The following is a 26,605-nucleotide window of genomic DNA, read 5'->3' as shown; positions in this document are numbered from 1 at the left end:
ATTCGATCACAAAGCCAGTTAACTTTGCCAGTGACCTTTTGCAACATGAGTCTTTCTAAAAAAAAAAAAAAAAAAAAGTGAGTATCAAATTTAAATTGAATATCCAAGCTCAATAAATTCAAAAGGTTAAAAACAAAATACATTTCATAAACAAAGCAGAAAGGGCACGACAAGAGCAAGAAGGAAGGCAGGAAAAGATCAATGCAATTTACAAAGAAGAACGTCAAGCTTCAGACAGAGGAAAGTAATGGAGACGGCTACGTGGGCGACTGCTACTGAGACAAGTCAATTGAATGTGTAATGAAATCAAGTATTCTGGACGAAAGTGAATGGCACTATCTCACGTGACACAGTAACAACGAGAACGTAGACGAAGGCAATGGACTGAATCACATGGGAAATTACTTAAGATCAAAGCAAAGTACAACTGTATTTGCTGCTACCAGACAAAGATACAATACGCTAGGGGAGTGCTTCTCAACTGGTTTACATCAATACTACCTAAATAAGATAATACTTGCCTTTTCTAGTGCCTAATACCTACTAGTAGTAATCAGAATTCGGACTTTATCAGTCCTAATTTATCACCCACATGGTCTCAAATAAGACTAAACCAGGTAAAAAATAAGGTATAGTTCTATAACGATTAACGATGATTAATGATTAATTTGTCTCTAGCTTGAATTGCAGAGGTATGCAAACTATGACACAAACACTGTGATGAAAAACATGCGGCCTCAGTGAAAGGTAATCTATATTGTATTCATTTGTAGAATAGAACAATGTGATGTATTGCCATGTCTAACCGGCAATATTAAAAAGTCACCTATAGGACCCAGGGATTTGGCAAAGATTGCGTGTTGTATAAATAATATTGTGCTGTGAAATGTTACTTTGACCTTATAACTCTGGGACAGCACAAAAGCAAGAGAGCAACAACCACACAGACAGACAGAGATTTGCCTGTAATAATCACTGGCATGTCAAAGCCTGTTGTGCACAAAAATGTTTAAAGAGCCCTGATGTTGCCTTCATTCCTCAATGTTAATAGGATTTGGACATTTTTCCTTATGGTTAATTGTTTGAACCAGCCTACAATAGACCCAAAAAGGCAATCAGTGACAAATATAATACTTTCTAGAATTATCATTATTATGAGGCGAGTTGTACATTCTCTCTCCCTGAAGAATGGCATCGTATTCATTTGCAGCTGCAGCTAAACGGAACAGCTGACAAAAAGGCAGCACACTCAAGGCTCCGAAAGACGTCTGTGGAATCTTAATCACTTAATCTGTTGGTTAACTAAACAGTGCACAAGGCCGGCGGGCCGCGCACAAGAGCACAAGCAGCTATCGGAAGCAAAGGCGACCACTCTGTGAGCCTTAACTGTCCAGGCGGCGTGAAATGTGCTTTTATGTTGATAAATGGGAGCGTGGAGAAGCCTCATTCAACAGCTGATGAATCAAGAAGGCGTCAATACACACATCTTCTACATTTGCACAGTTAAACAAACCCTCGCTTCGCATGTCACACGCACATTTGGCACTAACGGCACTCACACACACTCCATTTACTCCAGTTAGGTAGGTGACAATCTGTTGTAAATGGGTGACAGTAACTTTCATTGTTATCTAAAAACATGATGTATCCAATTAGGATACGCAAAGAGACATGTCAAGGCAGCATCTTTTTGTGACACGCCTTTGACACATCTATAAATACTGCTTAATTCTGTTAAATAAAAAAACAAAAAGATAGAGCTAGATATGATCAGATCAAAGGAATTGAATATGCACAATAATATTTTGGGTGAAACATTATATGCTTGTTTAAAACTGAACTGTGAACTTCCTAAAACTGGAAACTAAATGGTTAAAACTTTGATCTTGGGTAAGCTTTTTATCATACTTTTGACAGTTACAATTGAAAACCATTTTAATCTAAATTGTATAAACTCCAAACTTCCTGGCCTAAACTCCTGTAACACAAAAGGGACAAGTAATGTTTCAGTCAGCTCCCAGCAGGATGCCATTGCTTGCCTTTCATTGGGATATAAGAGATAACCTCCCTTTAACACGGGCAGTTTGAGAAGGGCGTGAAACACTGTACTGTATACAAATGTTGCTCATTAGCATTAGAAAGGACACACCTCTCACTTGAGCCCCTTGTTGCTTTCTGCATTTTCCCAAGCCCATGTGACTCTCATGTTTAACATATTCAAGCCAAGTCTGTTTATCAATCAACATAATAAGTTGTTTAACAAAATAAGAAGTACTCACAGATTCTTGGATTTCTTCTTCTTTATTCCATCTGGGCCCACTTCACAGCTACAGGGGGATCCGGCGCTCAGCTGAGGGGAGAGGAACAAGACACACTGCATTATCTACTTCCACACTGTCGTTAAAACTCCTCAAGGGCAGACAGATACCACCATGTTCTCAATCTGTCTAGTTGTTTAGCTCTGTTCTGGCAGCATAAGGAGTCTGCGAATGGGTTTAGCACACAGCGAGACCAGTCTAAGAGTGAGTGTGTGTGAAAGAGAGCGTCTGTTGTTTCTGCTGGCCTCCAACTGGGTCCTAGGTTTGGGACCTTAAGCCAAGACCCGTGGTTTCACATTACACTTTTTGCCAACACTTCATTTTGATTGGTTAAATGCAAATGGGAAGTTGCTCTTGGGTGGAGAAGGGGTCAGTCTTTACTAATCTGATGGCGTGAAGTTGGACCATTGTATGTGTGCGGAGCACTAAATAAGGAGCCATTGTATTACAAGGGGACCCACAGCAGCTCGGGATACTGGCTACAGATGGAAGCACATGGCAGAGTTTCACTGGGTCCAAAATAAGCATCAGTGTTGAGACAGTTGAGAGTTTGTGGATGCAACATGCCTGGTCTTCACTTAGCTCTATGTTTTTATGAGTAGATAGAGCAGATTAAACTTCTCTAACACATGCCAATGGTAAGGTCCCGAGTGATGCTGACAGCAGCTGCTTTAGTCACTCACACAATAAACGTTTACAGTGCCAAAGATTAGCAAGAGGAAGTGTAGTGTTTCAGTCATGCAGACATGCTCAGTTAGTTTGTAGAATGGATCTTGAGGCTTTGCAAATCTGCTTTGGTGTGTTTATTATTACATAGTACTAAATTACAGTGAGGAAAGTAATTAAAGTAAAAGTAACGTCCTGCAATTTTGCAACTTCTCCCATTTAGAAATTATGGAGGGGTCTGAAATTTTAATTTCCACTAAGAGAGACAAAATCTAAAAAAAAATCCGTAAATCACACTGTATGATTGTTAAATTATGCATTTGTAAAACAAATCAATGAATGTTAATATGTGGTACAGGTCAAATATTTCCTGTAGATCTTGACCAGGATTGTAAGAAGGGATTATGGCCCACTTCTCCACACAGATTTTCTCTAGATGTGTCGGGTTTCAGGGCTGTCACTGAGCAACACAGAGTTTCAGCTCCCTCCATAACCCTAACCCCAGCTAGGCCTCTCCAGAACTTTGATACACTCCTTGGTTATCTTGGCTGTGTTCTTCGGGCCATTGTCATGTAAGAAGACCCAGCCATGACCCATCTTCAATGCTCTGAGGTTGTTCCCCAAAATCTTGCAATACATGGCCCCATCCGTTCTCTCCTTAATGTAGTGCGGTCGTCCTGTGCAGAAAAGCACCAACAAAGCATGATGTTTCCAGCCCCATGCTTCACAGTCCCCATGTTCTTGGGATGGTATTCATTCTTCTTCTTCCTCCAAACACGGCGAGTGGAATTTATACCAAAAAGTTATTTTTTGGTCTCATCTGACCACATGAATTTCTCCAATGACTCCTCTGGATCATCCAGATGGTCATTGGCAGATGGGCCTGGACATATGCTGACTAAAGCAGGGGGACCTTCTGTGCAATGCATGATTTTAAACCATGACTGCTTAGTGCATTACCTTTGAAACTGTGGCCCCAGCTCTCTTCAGGTCATTGACCAGCTCCTGCCATGTAGTTCTGGGCTGATTCCTCACCTTTCTTATCATAACTGATACCCCATGAGGTGAGATCTTGCAGTCCGAGGGAGATCATCTTTGGCTTCTTACATGTTCTAACAGTTGCTCCAACAGTTGATCTTTTTTCAACAAGCTGCTTACCAAAAATAAAGAATTTTTTGTCTCAAAGGCTTTATTAGACAAGACAGCCCCAGCATGAAATGGGGATGAGATAGAAAGGAGGACATGCAACAAACTGTCGAAGCCCGGATTCGAAATCACAATGCTGTTGTCGGCTGCACATGAATCCTTGCATATGTGCTGTTTCAACCACCATCCAGTGCAGTAATAATATTTTAAAAACAAAACAGCAAAATACAAAACCCCTTAAAAAAAAGTATTTTTCCACATTATTTTTTATGTTACATGTTACTTATTCCAAAAATGATTAAATCCATTATTTGCCTCAAACCAGAAGAACAACAATCTCTGCAGCACTCCAGCAATCAGGCCTGTATGGTAGAGTGAAGACAGAAGCCATTCCTCAGTAAAAGGCACATGACAGCCCGCCTGGAGTTTGCAGAAAGGCACCTGAAGGACTCTCAGACCATGAGAAACAAAAATCTCTGCTCTGATGAAACAAAGATTGAAGCCTTTGGCTTGAATTGTAAGCGTCATGTCGGCAGGAAACCATCACCTGGCCAGTACCATCCCTCCAGTGAAGCATGGTGGTGGAAGCATCATGCTGTGGGGATGTCTTTCATTGGCAGGAACTGGGAGACTAGTCAGGATAAACGGAAAGATGAATGCAGCAGTGTACAGAGAAATCCTTTATGAAAACCTGCTCCAGAGCGCTCTGGACTACAGACAGGGGCAAAGGGTCATCTACCAACAAGACAACGACCTCAAGCACACAGCCAGGTGCTTGAGGTGCTCACCATCCAACCTGATGGAGCTTGAGAGCTTCTGCAAAGAATAGGTGTGCCAAGCTTGTAGCATAATACTCAAAAAGAGTTGAGGTTGTAATTAGTGCCAAAGGTGCTTCAACAGAGTACTGAGCTAAGGCTGACAATACTTATGTACTTTTCAAGTTTAAAAAAAATAATATAATAATAAATGAACAAATAATTCAAACAACCTTATTTGAAGTTGTCATTATGGGGTATTTTTTGTAGAATTAATTAAAAAAAAATGCATTTAATCAATTTTGGAATAAGGCTGTAACATAACAAATAGAGTAGAGAAACCATTCTAGGAAAAATCAGGGTCAATTTGTACTCCAAACCCAGTATATAATATTCATTCTACTATTCACTCATTATATCACCTCAGGGTCAAAAACACTGTTGGTGCAAATGTCACGCGATGCAAATCAAGCATTAATTTTTACAGCAAAAAAATTAACTTTAGGTAAAATTAAAACGCTAACTCAGAGTCAGTTTGGAGTAAAGCCAGGAAGCTGGAGCCAAGGGGCAGTGGGTTCACCACATTATGAGCTCACCTCATAATGAGTTCACCTCTATGTAGGCATATATTATTCCAGGGCTTTTGGGTCAAGCACAAAAGCAAACTGATTTCCATGCCTGCTGTTATAGATAGCATCAAGAGACTGTGGTCAAGTCAAATATTTCCTCTTTTTTCGTTCTGAGTCTGAAATCCCACCAGTCTCACAAGCCAGGCAGTGGTCACCCAAGCATAAAAGCAGCTCTAAAAATAACTGCACTGTGTATCGGTGTGTTCATGCTCCACTAAAAACAGAAAGAAAACACTACATCTGCCAAGATCGCAGCGGCTCAATCCCCCCAGGAATAAGAAGCCGCTTTACTGTTAAGGGATGTATGACGCTACATGGAAGGGAAAGATAATGGTTGGCATATGTGTGTGCACACCTGGACAAATGTGTCGCCTGCACGTGTCTTTAGAGACAAGCAACTTACTTAACAAATGTGCATGCAAGAATAACTGTATAAGCAAATGTGCTTCCAATGACGTGGAAGAAAAGTTGAAAACATCATATGACCCCACCTTTGACCCCTGGGACAAAATGCCAACAGCTTTGAGAGCTCTACATCAGGGAATACGTTTCCCTTATGTAAAGAGGTGTTTCACATTGGTCATCAATCAAATTCAAACAAGATAAGAGTTTTAAAGTGGACCTTCACAGAAAAGGAAAAGAGAAAATTAGAAAAATTAGAAAAGAGAAATGATGGATTAATGTAGCAGCTAACCTGTTTGTCTCTGTGAAAATGTCATTGCTTTTCCTGGGATGTATTATGTTTTAGAATAGAGCCCCACATGGCAAGGGGGCATTATAAAGTTTGTGAAAATATCTCCCATGGTTCCTAGTAGACACTAGGGGACAAAGGAAGAACGATTCAAATGATTTTGCTGCTGAGATGGATTGAGCAAAGCCGGCTAATGAAACATACATAAAATTCAAATATAAAGAGACTGAAGTAGCTGGGGTTGAAAACAAGCACAATTTCAGCTTACACATTAATGTCTCAAATGCATAATGTTATTGAATGCAATGTCTTGAAGATGTGTTGGCATTTGCTTGTTGCTGATTTTAATTGTATACTACAGACACTTTAGAATCTCTTAAATCCAAAGTAATCTTATTTCATTATGCCTCCCTCTGTGGCTTTTATGTGCGAGTTCATAACAATGACGCTGTAAGAGCTTCACCACTGTAGTTTGTTTAGAAGCACTGCAGTGACAGTACAGTATGACTTGCAACACTGAGCAAAAATGAGTCACTCTGACGCAAAGGGTTTAGTCTGTAATGTAATGTATTTACTCGTAAAACGTTTATCCAGTTGACAGAATTATTTTGTTTTCTTTTGCTATGGAACCAACCTGGATGACTGAGGGATTACACAGAGTCAAAAACAAGTGATTATGTGTGTTTTTTTAATCACTATATGTGTACCTACAAATGTAATATAAACTGTCAAAAATACAGAAATAAAAGGGAATATTATTTCAAACCAAACTTTAAATGTACAAAGTTGTTCAGAAATGTACATACAAGTTCTAAAGTATTATTTTGATCAATGTTGCCAATTATGGAATTCATTGTTGTAAGCTCCTTTGCAGATATAGGACTGTGGTAAAAAATACTGTAATAAAAGTAAAAATAACATTGTATTATTACCAGTTAAATATTCCCGGAAATAGATAGAAATTTCGATTAATAAAAATCTAATTAAAAGTTATTGACATTCTCTGACCAGCTCTTGACCTTTGTGTGTGGTATTTTAAGGTGCAAATTCCCCTTTCTTTCTAGAGCTGCAGTGACGCACAGTGTTGCTAAAGGCCAGGTCCCAGTGAACTGCAGCCATGACAGCTATACGTGGATTATAGAATATTTAAAGCATGAATAAAGTATGAACAAATCTCCTTAGAGGATTTTGTTGTAAGCGCTTTCAGGGTGTTTAAAATATCTGTATACTAGATCTAATTGAGGACTCTTTGTTGGTACTTTGGGGACATTAAACGAAACCTAAGCATAATTTGTTTACAGTTAAATTTATAGTATGCTGATGATGCTCAGTTGAGGTCAAAAGTAATATTTATTGTACGAAAAGAATAAAAAACAGGTTTAAAAAAAATATCTGTTAGGATTTAACTGTGTTTAATGATATAAATCTGATTGATGAGTGAAACATTGATCTTATTGTTGAGTATTGTCACATGCTCGCAGCTGCTGGTCTGGCCAGGAGCCAGTGGTCTTTTGTTGGACTGATACAAAGTGATGATGATCTGATGTCAGAATCCATTACCTTGACACAATAGCATCCATCTCAAGCAGACAGCTTCATAGTGCCAAGACTTTCACAGTAACATCTCAGTTATAATGTAACGTGATCCCTTTTAGGAGGTGAAATATTGTGACATCCAGTTGCCGTGGTGGCAGTTGGAGGCAAACAGAGTTCTTAGAAAGCGTCTCAGGATGAGATGTGTGGCATTAGGGAGGAATAGTCAGGACCACAGCTCTGCTGCGATAAGGGTCACACAGCTGCATGTGTAAAAGTAGTGCTTGAACTCAACTGTAAGTGAACAACACACAGCAGTGTCTGTGGTGTGACAAGCTAAACCATCTGCTAGCTGCTGGGCTCTTTGTAAGTGAATTGTGCCTCAAATAAATTGTTGAAAATTGTAAAATCACAAGTCGAGGCTATTCTATTCAAGAGTTCTTGGCATTAAAAAATCACTCATAATGTTGTATAGGACAAAATATAAGCATTCATGATTTTTAGGTCAATGATTTGCCGTTGGAATAAACCAAAAGCCACAAATCAATACAATTTCATATTGTCTGATAAGATATATTTTTACCTGACTTTCATAGCCGAAAAGTTGAGTAATTTGCAATTGCTGATATAGAATACATTTAAGAATTTTCTGGTTAGTAGATGGACAATATTCAGTTTGATCCATTAATGACGCCTTGAGGCCCAGTTCCACATTGGTGAATGTGCTCTTAAAATATTCCAGGATCCACGTAAAAATATGTTCTCCATTGCCCTTATTTTCTTCTCTGACAATCCCAGGATGGACTTTTTTTTACACAGTATATTGGTATAGATTTTACACTGAACAATTCCCTGCTATTTAGCAATTTAGAATAGTCTGCCCCCGTCTCTGTTTGCACTGTGTGATTCCTTCTCACATCAGATGGGTCTTGTTCCCAACAGGTTTAATTCTGCTCCAATTGTAAGACAGGAAATTACTTTAATCAAATGTTTTGTTCCAGAATACTCTTTTGATTGCAACATCAAAGACCAAAATTGCATTATTTTCCCCTGACCTAATAATAGGGCTATGGCATAGAGATTGTTTTTCCATTAATGTGGCATGTCCAACAGTATTGTCAAGGCTGATTTTGAGTTTTCCGTGCATTTTAAATAGCAGCCAGTCTTGCTCTCTGGTGTGGGCTTCAAGTTCAAGAACAATGTGTTCTCAAATTCTCACAGTATGTACCATTTCTTAGGACACACTGAAGACCTTGTACTGAGGGTTTAAGTGCCTCTCCAGATGGAGCTGATGCTTCATCATCGTCATTGGGCAACAGTAGCAATGTCACATTTACCTAAAGATGCTCATGCTGATCACCACAACATGTGTAAATGTATAAATTACAGTACCTTAATTAACTCAAGGTTTTGTTCAGTTTACAAACTACAAATGTTTGAGAATGAGGGTTATAGAAATATATACCCAAATACTAATCAATACTCATAAAACTAGTATGCAAGATACTCATTTGAACAAGCAACAGTGCTGAAAAAATTGTCATAAAAAGGCCAAATTGGCCTTTCATGAATAGTAAAAAATATCTTTATCAGACAAAATTAAAGACCACAACTATTATTTTGTCATTCTATAGAGCAAGGGATCTAATACTAAAGGCTTTCAGTTTGTGGCAAGATGTGCCAAAAACACAGTAAAAAGCTAAACAGAGCCATGGAACAATAAGCTGTTTAAACTGAAAAATTATTTTAGATGTAACGACAACTTGTTGACTTTCCCCTTGTTCTAAAGATAAAATGAGGGAAAAGTGGGTGGGGCGGAATAAGGTGAATAGAGAACTGAGAGAGAGATCTTTGAGAGTTTTAGTGATTCATTGTCAAAGCGGTCCTTCATGAATGTACTTCAGCAGTTATTAAATCCTTCAAATGTAAAAATTCAGTATTTAGTTGAACATTTTCCATTTGCCCTTTTGCGCTCCTCGCTGCAATGTGTGAGCTAAGATTTGTTTATTTAATAGCATAAATGCAATCTGTAAATGGCTTGACTTGTCTAAAAGACTGCCATGGCAACAAGCGCTTGTAGAGACACAACTAACACTGGGGCCTTCTGGATCATGTCTACGAGGAGGCCAGCGTCAGGACAAGACTTTGTTTTGGCAATGGCAGTATCCACAGCCTCGTCTCCAGCAGGTGACCGAGCAGAGCTACCTGTGGGCATGTGACAATATCTAAAGTACAAGATTCTGAGCACAAAAAATAATTGTTTAGCATTAGATAATAATTGTTTAGCATAGTAGAAACAACCACTTTTGAGTCAACTAAACTAGGAAGGCAATATTGTGAGTTTGCTTGAAAATAATGGTAAAATGACTTGTCATTTTATTGACCCATTGAGGTGTCAGTTAGTAACACATGGTGGTACAGAATCACTTAATCCATAACTTTATGTACAATATAACTTAAAAATATGAAAAAAACAGATATGTTTTGTTAAAGAAAAAAAAAAGTGCTGTAACTGAGTCAATTGTAAGTCCAGTGTAACTGCCATTGTCATGTCACATATAACTGCTTCTTTATGGTTTGAGCATTCATCTGACACAGTCACAGTCATAGTTTGTCACATATGGAATCAGTTGGACACTGTAGAAGGAATAACCAGAAACCTGTGATATTTGGTGTCCGACCCCTTCTGCTCAAGTTACTCGTTGCCTCAAAAGTCAAACAACCAGAACAAATTATCTTTTGTAGGAGCTTTCAAAGCAGGCCGTTACTACCCCTAAAATCACATTAAGATTATACTAATAGATGGAAACAGCAGGTTCCCACACCAGAAGGTTGCACTGTCTGTCTGGAAAGTTGACCAGCAGGCTATAACCAACAAAGCTATTCAAAATAGTTGGATTAGGACATGCTCATAAGATTTTTGTCAGGGGCCCTGAGAGTTATTTTCGTATATAAAATTTGGAGAGAAAGTAAGGCGTTGAAGTCATAACTTTCCTGGCACTAAAAAGTAGTGTGGGAATCTTTGAACTTGAGAAAATTAAATCATAACAAAGTTCACCACTGGACACGGTTTTCCTTCTCCGTGGGTTCCTGATCCCCTTTAGGAGGGAAACCATATTTCACCGTACAGTTATGCAACTCATAATAAAACTTGAATGTAATACCTCTCTTGCTAAGTCATTTATGTTTTAAATTGATTGTAAAATAAAGCAAAGGTAAGCAGGATGTTATTTAGTAAAAAGAGTCATCCCTTGTATTGATTGAAATCTTTCTGGTACTGATCCATCGAGGTTTTCAAGCTTCCACTTTCAACGCTTGGTGAAATGAAGTAAACTGATTTATGTGCAAAGCTCATAAAGATATAATATAACAGAGATTTCTTTCTGTGGATCATCTGGAAATCCCTGCATGTGGGTGTGCACACTGTCGTTAATGGTAGTTTTGAGAATTGCAAGTTTAATTGTATTCTGTGCATGATCCATACACACTGCAATCTTCTTTGGATCAAATATATTTAGCTTTTGTCCCATGTGACCAAGACACATTTTTTCTTATGGGACAACACTTACCTCACCAAATTGGCTTTAGTCCATTATACAGCATGTTTAATTTCTCTTCACTAGGGGCTTTGTTGATAACCAGAGCTGTTGAATTTCTAACACATTGATACTGATTTGTATTTTTGTTTTACATAAAAAAATAATGTATTCTTCTGTTCGGCAATGCATCTCTAACTCTGATTCCAGGGGAGTATTTGCACCTGGCTGCTTGTCATGATCTTTTGAACATAGATGTATGTGTATTGATTGACATAGTGCAGTGGACTGACATTTAGTACATGTTTTTGCAGCTATTTGGATGGCTACTATTTGACCGTGCTGTTATGTCTGCCATGTAAATATTTACTGTGCAGATTTCACTGAACATAACACACTTGGTCCTGGACCTCAGACCTCTGTGTCCAGTCAGGCTTTTCTAAATCAAAACACAATGCAGAGTTTTACCAACAACCCTGGAAAAATAAAGAAAATAAACCTCAGTTGCTGATGTTTCAACCATTCAAAGGAAGAACAACCGTTTTTGGTTTTAAATGTGCTAAAATAAACACCATTCCAGTAAACGTTAGATAGCAGTACATTGTGCTCCACGCTGACTTCCCAGGGTTTGTTAACACGTGCATTAGTCTGTTTTAAAACTATTCTTTTTTTTATTACAACTCATATCAAGTTCAGCAACTAAGTAAACTACTTTGTCTTATTTAATGTACTAGAGTATACACACACACTGCCAGTTTAAATATTTACATTGTATTTGCATGGTGAAATGTACTTTATTTAGATTTCAATACAAACATACTGTTATGTCCCTAACTTAAGTATAGATCGAATTTGAATTTCTGACCAGCGTTGCCCTGTAAATGGGGCTTAAACATTGTCTGCTTAAGGTAAAAAACCTAATTTCTCCTTTCCTCTTTTCTGCACATGTTTTATAGAGAATCCGGACTGGTTTAACCGATCCAGCATCTTTAGGCTTCACACCAGGTCCACGCCAGTTCTCAGGTGACGTATGTAACCTGGCTGCGCTCCTTGGATCTCATTCTGATGTGTGCATGTGACCTGAGACGTGGGACCACCTGTTCAGCCTGCTAACCAATGTTCCCACTTTAATTCCATGTGTATTGAACATTGTTAGATGCACATGGAACTAAAAAGGGGAAATGATTGAAAAAGTTTCCTCCTGTGCCTGCTTTAAATGAAATACAATAGAAAGATATTCATCAGATTTTTAGGCAGTGACTATGGACCCTCACAATTGCTTCATGATGGGAAAAAGAGATTTCTCATTCTCTAAATTTCATGGGTTGCTTCAAGCAATAAACAGTTAAAGGCCACTATTTAATTATATCCTATTTTGTTGGACAATGTCTATTGTGGTTGTTAAACACTAAATGGCATAATAGAGCAATTGTGGTGATTAGAGCTCTTCTAAAGGCTTGAAATCACATAATGTTTTCATTAAGCATCAGTTTGAGTGGAAAATCTGCATAAAGTAGCATTATAAAAGTATAACAAAAAGATTAAACAATGGAAACAAAGTACTCAAAGAAAAGTGTCTATGACGCCAATAGGTAGTAAAATTACCCCTGAATCTGCCAAGACCAATAGGCTCTGGCCTTGTCTGCTACATTCCTGCCTCTGCACTGCTCCCACATAATGCCATTTAAGGCTGCAGAGCCGGCAGGCTGAGCGCAGATGGATAGAAGAGCAGAGCCTCTCATATAGTCAACACTTAATTAGCCCTGTCTTCTCTTTTGGGCAAATCTCAGTTTAAATCTGACTATGGCGTAACCGTAGGACCATACTGATAAAGAATGCACCGGTATGTGTCAGAGTGATTTGAGGTGAAATATAAGAATGGCAATGTAATAAACCTTTGATAAACTTCTTCTTGATAAGGTCTGTCATTACAGAACACACAAACAGAGGGATGCATCCAGTTTTTCATTACTCATCACCAGCCTCTTGAGAAACAACACAATGCTCCCTAGGGTTCAGCTGCAGTATGACATAATTACTTTGGCACCTGAATATTCTGTTTTATGTTAAGAGTTTTCTTGGTCTTTTTTTTTTGGAGAGAATTTTGTTGTGTCAGCAATTACATAACAATCTATTGTTGTTTTACCACATGACTGTGGACACATAGAAAGTCCCATAATAATTCAATACATATAATTTGCTATATCATCACCAAGAATAAATACATAAGAGTAGCAAAAAATGTACCGTACTCCAGCAAGAGTGACCAAAATAATATTACTCAAGAAAAGGGCAAAGAAACTAAGAGAAGTGATTCTAATGTCAGTTTAAGGTTTGGAAATGGGATCTATGGTTAGTAACTAATTGTAGGGAACAAATTCTGTCTAAACTTGTCATGACTAATCTGTGCTACAGTCTTGGTCAGGACTCAATAAATGTAAAAAATAGTCTATAAAGTCTATAAGCCAAGTAAGTGTACCGGTAAAAAGCATTTACTACTAAATAAGAGCAATTGCAAGAGTAGCTGTGAACATTTGATTTCACTCACAGTGGAACAAGTAATCTAAACCTTTACTCTAGTAAAAAGTAAAAGTATGGAGTCTAAAAACTACTCTGAAAAGGTAAATTTAAATAGTTTCTCTAATAAATGTTACTGAGTACTGTACATGAATTTAGGATGAGCTTGAGGGCACTTTTATGTACAGTTAATATTTTATCAGTTTAGTGTCATGTCAATTAAATATCTAAACATAGAGTATAGCATGCATAAGGAATGTATGTGTGAATTAGAAGTAAATTAAGTATTCACATGGTAAATTCATTGCATTTCAGATTCAAAGTAGTGTGTTTAGTGTAATATTCCTATCTTACCACTTGATGTCACTCTCTGCAAACAATTTGGGATGAACTTTGTGCTGAAGGCTTATATTATCTTGTCTACTTAAAAACTTTGCAAATTTAGAGGATTTATATTAAAGACACAAGCAAAAGTGCCCAATCAGTCCTATCACACACTAGCATTAACACAAGAACATTAATAAAAAGCATTTCTTACCTTCCTCCCAGAGAAGAGCATACAGAGCTGATGCATGGACCCTCCGTTTTTGGTCAGCTCTTTCTTCAGGGTTTTGGGTGAAGGGAGCGACCAGCCACCCTTGTGTGCATCACCGGCCTCTAGACAGTTGATGGCGTTGTCTGACGTGAAGCAGGGTGAGCGGGGGTCCTGGAGCAGACTGCCTTCACTGTGTGTGCGTCGGCGTAGAGAGTTCTGGACACTCAGCCCCCCTCCTCCGTGCTTCTCACAGGTGGCTCCTTCCACCATACTGCGCCTCTTACTGTCACTTCTCTGCAGGTACGAATCATCACTGTCATCTTCATAATCATCTTCCTCCTCTTCCTCCTCAGAGTCCTCTTCCTCATCATCATCGTACTCCTCGTCGGTGTTAGGAGAGGACAGGGCGTCGGCGCTGAAGGAGCGGTCCAGGCGCAGCTCTGGGATGACGAAGGATGAAGATGAAGATGATGGGGGTGCGTTTGTGTCAGGGGGCTCCGAAGCATTATCCTCATCGGTGTTGAGCACAACCAGGTTTAAACTTGTCTCCACGCCATTTCTCTCCTCGACTGCTCCCTCCTTCTCCTCACTTCCCACACTCTTTCTGCTCACACATTCCTCATACTCATCACCTCTGCTATTTAGCCCCTCTTCATCTCTCTCCATCCTCCACAAATCCATTTCATGCCCCTCCATGCTCTTGCCGTCCTCACCCTCCGTGGAAGGGGGCGGTGTAGGGGGAACCTTGTGTCGTTCTGTGGAGCCTATCAGGCTTCCTCCCAGAGGCATGTAGATATCATCAAGAGGAGTGAGGGGCTCAGAGGTGTGCGGGCTGCCCAGGGTGGGTGGCTCTGATGGGCTGGAGGGGTACAGGCTGCTCTCCTCACCCTCAGAGCTGCGGGGGGGCAGGTGCAGAAACGACCTGTCACCTCCAGCACTGTCCAACTCACATGAAGGGGCATCCACCTTAGGCTCCAACATCTGAAAAAGACATAAACATATTATTATTAACTACTGCACGGTAGTTTTAGCTACAAATATATAGGCGGCATTGGACAGACGGTCAGTCAGTCAGGAATAACATGTTGAAACTAGAAACTCAAATGAGCGGGCTTTGATCCTGAAAAAAATACATCAATAGGACCAAGGTGGAGTCCAATCAACGTTGACATTTTGTTATTGTCACAGGCCATCCATTTACACAATAGCAAAACCCGAGCAGCGAAACAAAAAGGTGTATCTTCAGAGGAGCCAGTGGCCTTTAAACAGTGCAGATGTCCGAGAAAGCTACAACATGCTCTGCTTGAGATTGCAAGTAACCAGGACCAGAAACAAGGGGTACCTAAAAGTGTGGCTTACATAAATTACAGGGAATAAATTATAGTGTGTGAGCACTCTTGCCTCACTGTAAGAAGGTTCCAAGTTTGACTTCCGGGCCTTTCTGTGTGGAGTTTGCATGTTTCTCCCTGTGTCTGGGTGGGTTTCCTCCACTTTCCTATATCAACTCAAAACATGCATCGGAGGTTAAGTCCTCCAGCTAAGGTCCTGACCATTGAAGGATGGGTCAAATGCAGAGGACAAATTCCTCTACAGTGACAATAAAATATATATCTTCATATATCTTTTGTTAATTGATCAACGTAGGTTAAATTATTCATATCATAGGACAGAAGACTACACAATTTATAAAAATAATGTGAGCAAGCATTATGAACCTAGGACATTCTTACTTAAACAATATCTTTGTCAGTTTACTGGAGAACACTAAAAGGACCAGCCCTGTTCATAGTTACACATTAAATGGTTGGTTTCCACTGAGTTAGATAAATGTTAACCATATCAATTGCTATGACAGTGAGAAGTGTTTCATATCATTGGATTTTAAACAAGTAGACAACAAGTAGTAAGATTTATTTATGCATGCACAGCTTTTTGGAAAAAACTCAAGCTGGCGAACAATCTTGTTAATGTTGATATCCTGAAAGAATTTGAGGGTCTCTTACAGCGAGGTGACCTTATAAAGAAAGAATGCGTTGTTACTTTTATGGCAAAACAAATGTCACATAATCATACTTATTACTAAAAACAAAATAAACCTTTAACTTAAATGTGAAATATTGTCACATGTTGAAGCACATGCATATTTCTTATAATAAATCATCCATTTGTGTGTGTGTTATTGTTAAAGACACATCTGTGTTCCAAACACTGCCTCAGACACAGCAAACATTTATGTTTAAACAATTAACCCAACATCTGACTCAGACCACAACATATTGTACCCTCCTCACTGTATCGCTCTGTCCTCGTCTTGCACATAAGCTGCTGACTGTTGAAGATATGGTCTGAGACACAATGGAGCCACCTGTCCTGTCACATACATTTGTTTCCTCTCACATGTTCCCATTGTAAGGCACAGGCACAAACACCCACTCAGACATGCTATTTGGGGACATTACATTGACATTTATTTCCTGTAGACTGATCCTGACCTTAACTAGTTAACTAACCTTAACCTATTTTAACCCATATCTTAATTTTAAATCATGTCGTTGACCTAATAAGGATTTACAGTACCCACAATGTGATAAATACCTGCCCATGCACACACACACGTTGATACTGGGCCTGATATTTGCATTAGTGACTCTCAGGTAGCCACCAACGTTTTTCTCTGGGTAAGTGAATTCTTGTACAATTTATTGTAAAATGCAGTATTTTTTACTGGAAATATTTAAAACATTCGTAAAACAGCACATGCACATTGAACTGAACAACAAACTTTTCCCCTTTACTTTTTACTTTGTGTCTATTGCCTATGCTGTGTGTTGAGTCTGCTCTGTGTGTGAGTCGACAATATGACACAGAGTCAGCTGTGGTGAATTTGGCACTCATTTCGGAAATTGTATTTTCTGTTTATTTAGAAACCATATTTCATGTTTTTCAGAAAATGTATTAGCAAATGTGCTGTGCAAAAATGTGCAAATGCCATTACACCACAAGCACCTTAGATCTTTATAAATATTACAGTTTATAATGGAAGTGGAATCTGAAATAAAATGTCAGAAAACAATACAAGTTATTCTAAATAAGTAAATAAAACAATACACAAAGTCTACATACAATTAACTTACAAAGGTTTGGTATAAAATCTTGTTACATACACTTCCCATTGCCAAATTGTTCTCTAAATGTCAAATTCTTTCAGAAACAGGAAAACGTGGCCATTTATAGAGTCACCCAGGGACAATCATGTGACCTCTGCCCTGGTGTTACCATGGCGATTAGGATCCAATCCACTGAGATCAACTGCATTCCAAACGCTACCTATGAATCTTGAAAGAGGCCCCTTCCATAACCACAGTGTTGCAGGTATAAACATATCAGAATCAGCCTTGTTTCTTACCACTTTTTTACATTAATGCACTTTGTACTGAAATCTGACAACATTCTGAAAAAATGTAATGCACTAAAACTGTGAACAAGAAACAGGGTCATGAGATGTCATGTTGGCCAGAGCTTTTTTACACCCATGTGTTACACCCACAAAATCATCTCAAGCCACACATGCCCTTGTAATTGTTCAAGTAGGTTCAGGTAATTCCTTTTTCAGTTCATGGTACTTTTCTTAGTTTTAGTCCCCATTTGATGTGCGTTTGCAGGAAGGAGGGAGTGGGACAATTTTTTTTTTTTTTTAGCTCCTGCTCAGGGGTAGGTACTTTCCAGTGAGACCACGAACCTTTTTGTTAAAACAAGTACATTCATACCATTATATTTATTGAAAATATGTTTAATTCATTTTCTGTTGTTGTTTTGATGCAAAAGAGAAATAAATTGAACACAAAAATACAATTCTTGAATAGAAAGTAGTAACTGAAATTCCTAATATATCTGAATAATTGTGTTTTGTTGTTGATTTCATAGTTTGTTTGAGCCTTTTGTGCATCACTGTTTTATATGCAGATATTCAGAGCTCAAAATAAGTGGGATGAAGGAAAAAATACTTTTGTATTCCAAACTTAATTGAATGTTTAAATGTTCTAATGTAATAGACCCACTTTCAGCCACTGTTACTGTGTGAACGTGCGCATAGGGGACTGAGTGGGTCCTCTGAGTAAATAGGGACTGAGATAATAGGGACTTGGAACTGTGTGAAATTGCCTTATGTTACCTGACAAGTCAAGTATGAGCCTATTACTGATGAACTTTATTTTACACAGGGCTAGGCCGTTTTCAGCCTGTGAGTGAAGTGGAGCAAACTCTAAAGCTCTAAAGTTGGATTAATTGATTCTAACACAATGTTTGTCTTCTGTTTGTTAATATTTGTAGTAAATGGTAAAATTATGTTAAAATTGTTTTCATAAAAGGCGTGTGGACCATAGTTAAATTATTTAAGAGCTAATTTTAGTCCCGGTTTAGGTTAAACTATTAGGATTTCTATGTATTTAAAGCCAGGGTTAGCTACAACTAATGTTGTATGGCTTTGTGTAATGTGTTTTACCCAGATACCCAGGGGCTAAGCCCCCACTTTTTAGAAATCCTAGACGACCCTGATGATGGCAATGTATCCTCAAGATCCGTTTTCCTCCCCCACCATGTAGTTTCATATGCCGAAGTCATCAAGCTATCTGGAAAAAATTACAAGGAAATTATCACAAGGAAATTAAAAGATTAGATAGATAAAACAAAGTGAGCTATATGGAAGCGAAAGGGGCTAAGTGAAAAGCAAAGCGCTTTAACTCACATAAAATGAACAGATCTGAGCTTGGGATACTTTTTATTAGGATTATAGTGCAGATAATGTGATGCAGTGTCCATCCTCCCTCAGGTGGAAATATCTTTGTGGAGTGGCGCATGTTATTTTTCATTAACAACAGTGACACAGGGCTCAGGTTGTTTACTTGCCTTAAGTGAAATCATTTGCTCCACCCCACGTTACCAGTTATGTAAACTCATTCAAGGCATTACTTCTATATATAAATACATGTTTGTATGCTGTAAAATCTTTCCATCTTACATAATTATTGTAGTCTTTCTAAGCACAATACAATATCACTGCCATAAAGTGAACATGTGTCAATGGGCCCCCAGTCTTTATTAAAACAGACAGATAACAACAGAGAGAATCTGCTGTCTCTATCATATTATTGGCCAGTAGTGTAATATCAATAACTCATTACAGGCCAACATATATATGATCAATCTCTAAATGGTCTCATTATATGCACTGTGATGCCCCGTCCTCCGTAGCCCTCGATTTCACTGAGATAAGAGCGATGAGACTGTAATAGTCGTTTATCTGTCAAAGGCTGCTATTGTGAGATCAGGCCTACGGGGTTGTACAAAATGGCAAAATGGAAAAGGAGCGAAGGAGCAAGTGGGGGAAAAGGGTGTAGATCAAAGAATACAAGCACAGAACAATGTCAGGTCAATGCTGGACACACATATTAGCCAGCAGCGACCCAGGAATGAGAATACTTGTTCATTCTTTGGGGATATTGCAAGTCAACTCTCACACATTTGTTAATCATTTTTAACGCAAGTGACAGCACTAAAAAAAACAGAAGTGTAACATCACATGTCTGCAGTAGATATTAACTGCATTTATTCAACTCTCATTAATATTTAAAGAGATGCGCAGTCCCTCATGTAAAGCTCCCCTTGTGTTCTGACCAGAGGCATACAGAGTGCTCCGTAGACACATTCACAGACATAAGATCCGCAGCATGTGACGACAGAAACATTTCCTACTTTCAGCTCGAAAAGCGTCATGGCATGTGGATGAGGCCATTAATGATAGTCAAGGGTTTGGAGGGAAAAATGTCAAGTGACGTAATTTGTCCCATGACGCCAGGCTGTTGGAAGACAATGTGACTACTGAACAAGACTTAGAGGGCCTTTAGAGAGCGAGATGTCTTCTGACTATGTGTCGTCATGGGTTAATGCAAGAGTATGGCTCTTTAACAGTTCCGTTAAAATATACAAGTCAAAAGATAACTGTGTTTCATAGGGCTTAGCATTTACAATATTTACAGTCTATTATTGATCAATAATATCAAAGGAAGGAACTAAAGATAAGAAGCAAAAAGAGTAGGAATGAAATAACTTTGAAAGTGAGTTTATAGAGACTGAAATTAAATTGAATTTGTTACTTGATTAATCAAATGTTAAATTATTTTCATTCATTGAGTAGTTTTACTGAATAGGACTATGGTGAAGCTAAAGTGATGCAGCTTGATGCCACTCAACTGGAGAATATGAAGTGGTGTACTCAGAACTTTGCTACAGTTTTATTCAAGCTGTTATCATCTAAAGGTTGAACTCTGGTGGTTCATGTCAGGTTGGTCCTTTAAGATTTCTTGTGGTTTGTAGTAATAAACTATCATCATCATTTCCCATTTTGTTCAATGTTAACTGCAAATGACTCCTTCAAAACTGAATTCCCTGCTGCTGGCCCTGCATTTGTTGTCCTAAAATGCAGGACAATGCAAGATTACAAAAATATGCATGATTCAATCTACTTTGAGGAACCTTAGCCAATGATGAGAGAAAACTGTTGTAATGTGGTAAAATCCCTTAAAAGTCTGTCTTCTGTCTTCAATTGTAGTAAAGTTGTAGACAAGGTTCAAACCTCATTAGTAAAAGTTCAAAAGTTTGTGGTGGTGCTTTGTGTGGTTACTGGTGTACAGCATATAAGTGTTAGCATGAGGCAAACATCATTGATAACAGCTCACTTTGTTATCATCAGTTTAACTCTTAACAAAGATTGGCTCTTCTGTTAACACATATTATGTAAAGAGACCAAAGTAAAAGGTTAAAAGGCAGAGAGAAATAATAAAAGCCAAATAAAGAATAAAAGGTTATGTTATCCTTACGGGGACATTCACTGCTCATCCCAAAAAATCTTGCCACAGAAAAAAAGCAGCACACGCTAATATTTCATTGGACTGCCTTTAGCTTTGGTTTCAGCACACATTCGCTGTGGCTTGGTTTCAATAAGCTTCTGCAATATTAAAATAGTTATTTCATCCAGTGTTATTTTTCACCAGTTGATCTTGTATTGATGATGTGAGAGAGTGACCACTGCACAAAGCCTTCTCCAGCTCAAACACTTTCACTGGGGTTCAGATCTGTAGTATATTCATTTCTCCATGTTTTCTCTGCTTGATTTGACCTTCTCAAATATACTGAATATCCATGACCATGATTTGTCCTTCCATTTGTTTGTTTCAGAAAACAGAAGCCACTCACTGCATCAGTTGGGTTTAAATATTGTGTTGTGGCTGGAGCAGTTATCCAGTAGGAGGCTCGGACCTGCTGTATTTGCATGGTTGAAGTGGTGACGTTTTAGACAGGCAGTGTCTTATGTAAAATGTATGTTTATGAGCTTCAAACCACGTTATAATGGTGTTTCCTCATTATTAGTTAAACTAAATTTGTGTATGTATCAATTGATGCATGCATGAGTAATATTGCACATACCGATCCTCTATCTAAATTCTGTATTACTGTAAAACATAATAATAAAATAAATCAGATAAAATCTGCAGCTTAACCTGTTTCTGTTATCAAAATGTAAAATAAAAATGTTTTAGTTTAATAGTAAATACCCAAAAAACATAAAATGTCTTCTTTAATTTAAAACCGGCAAAATGCATTATTTTGTGATGAAAGTTTGCTATACTGCATTGTTCCGGTACATTGTATCTAATGGTGATGCTCCTACACTACCTCTCCTCAGTCCGCCCCCGTTTTATACCTCCAATTTGTTGGCCATGTGGACGGATAAATCGCATCAGTGGCGCTGTGCCAGTGCACTGGAATAAAGGAGCCAAATGGGGGATGTAAACAAACTGTTGCAGGAAATAACGTCCACTAGTCTTTTTTATTGAGAAGGAGGTGATATTACAAGATAATTACATTAGAGCTATTAAGGGGAAGGATGGGTAACTGGATCAGGAGCTCTACCAGGCAATAAGAAAAACAGAGCAAAAGTAAAACAACATATAGATTAACAGTAACTTAAGCTATGTCCATAAAAATACTAATGGGACACAATAGACTCATAGTCAGAGTCATATAGAGGCTCAATCATAAATACTGCTTTATTGCTTTTCCCTATCTTTTCCCTCATCTTCTTGCGTTGTTTAGGTTCCTGTATGACCAAACCACTCCCTGAATGGCAGTATCCACAATATCAGCACCCCCAAGTAAACCTCATGAAAGCTACTTGTAAAAGAAAATCCGTTTGCATAGACCTCGGCCAAGGATGAGCATACAGTAAGTAATAACATCACCACTTTAAAAAAACAGATGCAGAGATGATATATGAACCCTACCTGAAAAGTAGTTCCAGATTACAGTCCACAGATGGCAGACAGAGGCGCTCCACACATCTCTATCAAAGTGGCCTACTTCCTGTGACAAACTGTTGTGTTGAAGAGTATTTGTAGCTGGCTGAGGGTTGTGTGTGAGCCCGTCAGTGGGTTAGGCCAACTGAACAGCGCACAGGGCTTGAGCAAGGAGAGAGAAAGGGAGGGAAGAGCAAGAGAGGGAGAGCAAATGCCCAAGAGGCTCTGAAGGTAGACTCCCAAGCAGCACAAACAAGCACGGAAGAGCGGTGCGCACATAATGAGAGCAGACAAACAAGCAGTGAGGAGCATGTGCGTCAGTGTGCGCTGCTAAACTCATCTTTAAAGTTGACATATTATGCATTCTTGCTGGCTTTAAACATGCTTTTGATCTCATTGGCATTAGTAATTCACTAACTTTTCCAATTAGGTATTTAGGCTGTCAGCAGTGGTAATGAACAATGAAGACTATTTTAATTAAGATAAGATAAGATAAGATATTCCTTTATTGTCCCACATGGGGAAATTTCATTGGTGCAACACAGGTAGATACAGAGGTAGATACAGAAGAACAGATCACTTATAGGAAGTCTGAAAAACACTTTCAGTAGAAGATCTCCTATAAATAAATAAAAACTCCCATAGACAAATAAATAAATACCATTGCATGTGATCCCGACAGTAATTACACTATTGATATAATCATTTAAATCTCTTCGAGTTCAGATGGGCATAACAGACAGGACACGCTTGGTCCGTCCGTATCAAAACAAACATGGCTGCTTACGAGGGAAAAAAGGATATCAGCAGAATCAATGAGCAAAGCACAGGGTGACCAGACTCACTCTTTGATAAGAATTGAAGAAGTGTGTGCTCTAGATCCCAGGCAGGGGCAGCACAGGGACTTTCAGGTTTCTGTGACGTAATAATCCGTGACAAATTGAAATGGAGTGACTCAGAGCAAGATGGCCTTGTAAACAGGATTATTAAACAAGTTTGAGTGAAGCAAAATACAATTCTGGGTATGGTTTTGATCATGACATTATGACATGGAAAGTCATAACTCAAAAAAGTAAATTTTGCATGATATGTGTCCTTTAATGTACTCCAACACTGTCACGTCACTCTACAAATATTGGCATGTTTACACTGCTGTGTCCATTTGCACAACACCCCCGTCATTTCTTTGTGAAGACATTAAGGCCCTACAGGTCTCACGAGAGGCACAAAGCATACAAAGGACCCATATCTATTGCAAACACACACATTAACAGACAGAGAGACTATTGAAATACAGGTACAAGGCCGAAACGTCGCTTCATACTAATAACATCCTCTAAGGGAAGCATCACTCAGCATTATCTCAATGAATAGCTTTTAGCACTAACTATTATTGGCAACATTGAGAGGTTAGTTTTATGGTGATAGTGGCAAGGGAGGTTTGGTGTGAATACTGTAAATAAGTCACTATGGAAATATATCTGTAGGATAATCAGAAAATTGTCAATGAAGAAAATTCACAAACATATCAACTTGTTTTGGTGATTCAGTGCAACAAACACAGATGAACAATAATAAAAACAAGATTAAATCATAGTTAAAGTGGCAGGTGTTTAGAAGTATTGTCCAACATCAGAGGGAAAGAAACTGTTCTTGTGCGGGAGGTTCTGGTCAGGATGGACCGCAGCCTCCTGCCTGAGGGGAGTGGCCTCCTGCTTGAGGGGAGTGGCCTCCTGCTTGAGGGGAGTGGCTCAAATGGTCCATATCCAGGGTGAGAAGGATCGGCTGTGATCCGACCTGCACGTCCCAGAGCCCTGGAGACGTACAGATCCTGCAGAGATGGAAGTCTGCAGCTGATCACCTTCTCAACAGAGTGTACAATGCGCTGTAGTCTCTGTTTGTCCCTGGCTGTGGCTCCAGCGTACCACACGGTGATGGAGGAGGTGAGGATGGACTCAATGATGGCCGTGTAGAACTACACCATCATCTGCGCTGTCAGCTTGGCTTTCCTCAGCTGCCACAGGAAGTACATCCTCTGCTGGGCCTTCTTGATGAGGGAGCTGACGGTGGGCTCCCACTTGAGGTCCTGGGTGATGGTGGTGCAGAGGAAGCAGAAGGAGTCCACGGTGGTGATGGGGCAGTCATGGTGAGGGGGGGCTGGGGGGCTGTGACTTTCCATAAGTCCACAAACATCTCCACTGTCGTCTGGCCAATGAACTCCAGGTAGTTACCGCTGCACCAGGACACTACGTCTTTTTGCTGCCTCCTTAGCTGCCTCAGTTTCAGCGTGAACCAGGGTTTGTCATTATTGAAAGTTATTTTAGTGTGTGATGGTATAATACTGTCCTCACAGAATCTAATGTATGACGTCACAGTGTCCGTGTACTCATCCAGACCATCTGTGGCAGCTCTGAAAACCTCCCAGTCTGTTATGTCCAAACACGCACTTAGCTCCTCCACTGCCTCGTTGGTCCACTTCTTAGAGGTCCTCACTACAGGTTTGGAGAGCTTCAGCCTCTGTCTGTAGGGGGATCAGGTGAACCATGGCATGATCCGAAGAGCCCACAGCAGCTCAGGCCACGGTGCGAAATGCGTTGCTGACTGTTGTGTAGCAGTGATCCAGCGTGTTCTGCTCTCTGGTCGGGACTTTAACAAACTGTCTGTACTTTTGTAGTTCATAGCTGACATTCCCCTTGTTAAAATTTCCCAGGATAATACACAAAGAGTTCGAGAAGGTCCGCTTCACACTCAAAACATGGTCTGCGCCCTGTGCCTCCTGCATGTTCCTGTAGAATGTATATAGCGGCTAGAATGAATGAGGCGAACTCACGTGGAGAGTAGAATGATTTGCAGTTAATGAAAAGATATTCCAGAACTGGAGAGCATCGTTAGAAGACCACAGTCATATCCAAAGACCAGGCGTTGTTAATGCAAAAACAGTTTCCTCCGCCTCGTGTTTTCCCCCCGGAGAGATCCCTTCCTTTGTCTGTCGGCGCAGTCCAGGACCGACTCACTGAGCCACGTCTCCGTGAAGCACAAAACAGGAGATGAAGAAAAGTCTCTGTTTTGTCTCATCAGCAGCGCCAGTTTATTGGAAAGTAATTCACGTTAGAAAGGAAAATCCCAGGTAAGAGCGTACCTCACCGCGTTTCCTAAGGCGCACAAGCGCACCGGCTCGCTTTCCTCATCTGCAGCGTCTCACTCTTTTGGCCAAAAAAAGGACTAATTACGCAGCAGATGTTAAAAAGTTTTGATAGTTAAAAGCTTTTCACGGGTGCAATAGTACACTGACACACGATTTACGTACAAAAACAGACAAAACAAAGAGCATCGAAACAACAGGGCATCTGTCTGCGTCCATCTTGGTAGGTAATCGCCATTTCCCTGTAGCTCTGCAATTCCCCGATGACTCATGAATTCTTTCAAATAACAAATATTTATAGTGACTTAGAACAAGAAGCTACAATATGCCATGTCTCACCCATGAATTTGTCTCATCATTATTTCAAAATGTTCTTCTTTTATTTTATTTTACTCTTAGAATCCTTATAAAGCATGTTTGGGGTATTGATTCCAAAATTACATAATAAGAAAACTGTTTTGACCAGGTATAAAACAAAAAAGTGAATGTTTGTTAATGAGTCGGTGCAGTTGTGTGTCTATGCATGGGACTATATCCCATACATCTTTGCTTTAGGGATATTACAGGAAATAAAATGACTGTGTTCATTGATAAACAATGTGACTATCCCTAGGTGACTAATTTAGCATACTTCCCTCTCGCGGTGACTCTTGCCTCTTTCACGCTTATCTCAAGAGCCTCTAGGATGCACAAGAAAGAGGGTTTATCTCCTCTCTGTGACAAACAACATATAACATTGAAAGGTATAATGACAGCAGACGCACACACCAGCTGCCTCTCAGTACA

General features: G+C 39.3%; 1 protein-coding gene across 5 annotated transcripts in view; it reads right to left on the bottom strand.

The window, feature by feature from the left end:
- The window catches only part of rgs3a (regulator of G protein signaling 3a), a 98,481-nt gene that overhangs the window by 9,371 nt on the left and 62,505 nt on the right, over positions 1-26,605 (bottom strand). For 4 of the 5 annotated variants that reach the window (XM_072453129.1, XM_072453130.1, XM_072453131.1 and 1 more), the window contains 2 exons: positions 14,330-15,307; positions 2,280-2,350 (listed from right to left, as the gene is read on the bottom strand). In XM_072453129.1, the coding sequence (XP_072309230.1) occupies positions 2,280-2,350; positions 14,330-15,307 (1,049 nt within the window). Of the gene's footprint in view, positions 1-2,279; positions 2,351-14,329; positions 15,308-22,665; positions 22,812-26,605 lie in introns of those variants that run through there. The other variant, XM_072453133.1, reaches the window with a different exon arrangement.

This window comes from Eucyclogobius newberryi, unplaced genomic scaffold (assembly GCF_026437365.1).
Source record: "Eucyclogobius newberryi isolate DKJ021-1_F unplaced genomic scaffold, fEucNew1.0.hap1 SCAF_2, whole genome shotgun sequence".
In the NCBI taxonomy this organism is placed as follows: Eukaryota; Metazoa; Chordata; class Actinopteri; order Gobiiformes; family Gobiidae; genus Eucyclogobius; species Eucyclogobius newberryi.
The sequence above is the reverse complement of the archived record's forward strand: the minus strand, read 5'-3'. Positions and strand labels throughout refer to the sequence as shown.